The sequence below is a fragment of the Lottia gigantea genome (genome assembly GCF_000327385.1).
Source record: "Lottia gigantea unplaced genomic scaffold LOTGIsca_8, whole genome shotgun sequence".
Lineage (NCBI taxonomy): Eukaryota > Metazoa > Mollusca > Gastropoda > Lottiidae > Lottia > Lottia gigantea.
In genome coordinates, this window is record NW_008710662.1 from 1829503 (window position 1) to 1830923 (window position 1421).

Below are 1421 nucleotides of genomic sequence, written 5' to 3' on the forward strand. Positions count from 1 at the left end.
CTTATAGTGCAATTATCGTCGCATTGTGGAAGCATATATATGTCAATTGTATTGCTAATTATGACATAATTGAGTTGTTTGGCAATTCATTGGCTTCGGAAACCTTCTTCGGCACTTCAACCTACAATACTGGCATTAAACAGCAAGAACAATGCATTGAATTGTTTTAAGCGGCTATTGTTATGACGTTGTATTATTGTTTACCTAAATTAGGCCTATGTATAACCGTGCTGTCATTCAGAGAACTGCCTTAAAGCTGCTCCCAAAGAAATATCGAAATTAAAAAAAAAAATACCATCATATACCGGGCGTCAGGATAAGGGTTTGTAAAAAGGATCTCGTATCAAGATTCGAAAAATATGGAACGCTTCACGAATTTGCGTGTCATCCTTGCGCAGGGGCCATGCCACATCTCTGGAGTCGTTCCACAGCCACATGGTGAAGTTTATTCCTGGTACCTCCGCAAGTGCTGTCAACTTCCAGGCTTACCTTCTAGATGGTGTATCAAGATGGAACTACCTACGGTCAGCAGCAGCCATGAATGTAGGACCAACAACATTTAGAACGTTCGACTTTAGGTTAACGCAGAAAGTGAATTCTCTCAGCCAATCACTCCACAACAAGTCGCTGGTTCCTGTCCACATGATCCCAGCAGAATATACAGGGGAGTTGATTGGAATTGAGTACCTGTACAAACAGAGTGGCTTCTTGTTACCAAAGGATGAAGAGCTTGAAGCTGAAATAGATGAAGGCTTTGAAGACTTTGAGGACGACGCGCAACAAGCTCTCAACTTTGGTAATGAGCTAGAGGAAGACGTTCTGCCAGCTGCCCCGGTGTACTCCAGTAACAGTGAGGATCACGAAAAAGATGATTTTTGTAGGAAGAGGAAGAAGAGGAACTATCAGTAAGTGTTGACTCTCGAGGTATTCCTGGCTGGGATAAGGTGGAGGCCCTAGCACTGGCATTAATCCAGCTCAAAGGCATCAGCATCACAGCTGCTGAAGCTAATAATATCAAACAGTTGTTTGATGTTTTGCTGGATTTTGACAGGAGGCCAATCAAGTATACAGCCAAGGTCAAGAAGCCATCAAAGGGACGCTTTGCTAGATCAAAAGGTGGTTTTGTTGGTGTAGATGCTGTCAAAAGGTAATTCTTAAGCAATCTAAGAATTCCCTGTCTCTTCTTTTCGGCCTTTCCTTCTCTTATTCTCTTCATAATAATGCATAGATTTTTTTTGGTTTTTTCCAGGTGTTTTCTTTCAGCAGGTTCTCCAGCCTCCTCTCCAACCAAGAGCAGAGTTGTAGAAGCTATCTGCCTCCATCTGTCAGAAGACATAACCACACCATCCAAAGAAGGTAGATATACATCTAGGTGGAAGCTTATACTCTCTGCTTACAACAAAATTAGACAGAGGCTACTA

At 42.2% G+C, this 1421-nt stretch overlaps 1 protein-coding gene across 1 annotated transcript in view; it reads left to right on the forward strand.

The window, feature by feature from the left end:
• Positions 1-435: 435 nt before the first annotated feature.
• LOTGIDRAFT_155359 (hypothetical protein) overlaps positions 436-1421 on the forward strand; it is a gene marked incomplete at both ends in the record, with an annotated part of 2145 nt that continues 1159 nt past the window's right edge. The window contains 2 exons of the mRNA XM_009066925.1: positions 436-905; positions 1052-1147. Of these exons, the coding sequence (XP_009065173.1) occupies positions 436-905; positions 1052-1147 (566 nt within the window). The remainder of the gene's footprint in view (positions 906-1051; positions 1148-1421) is intronic.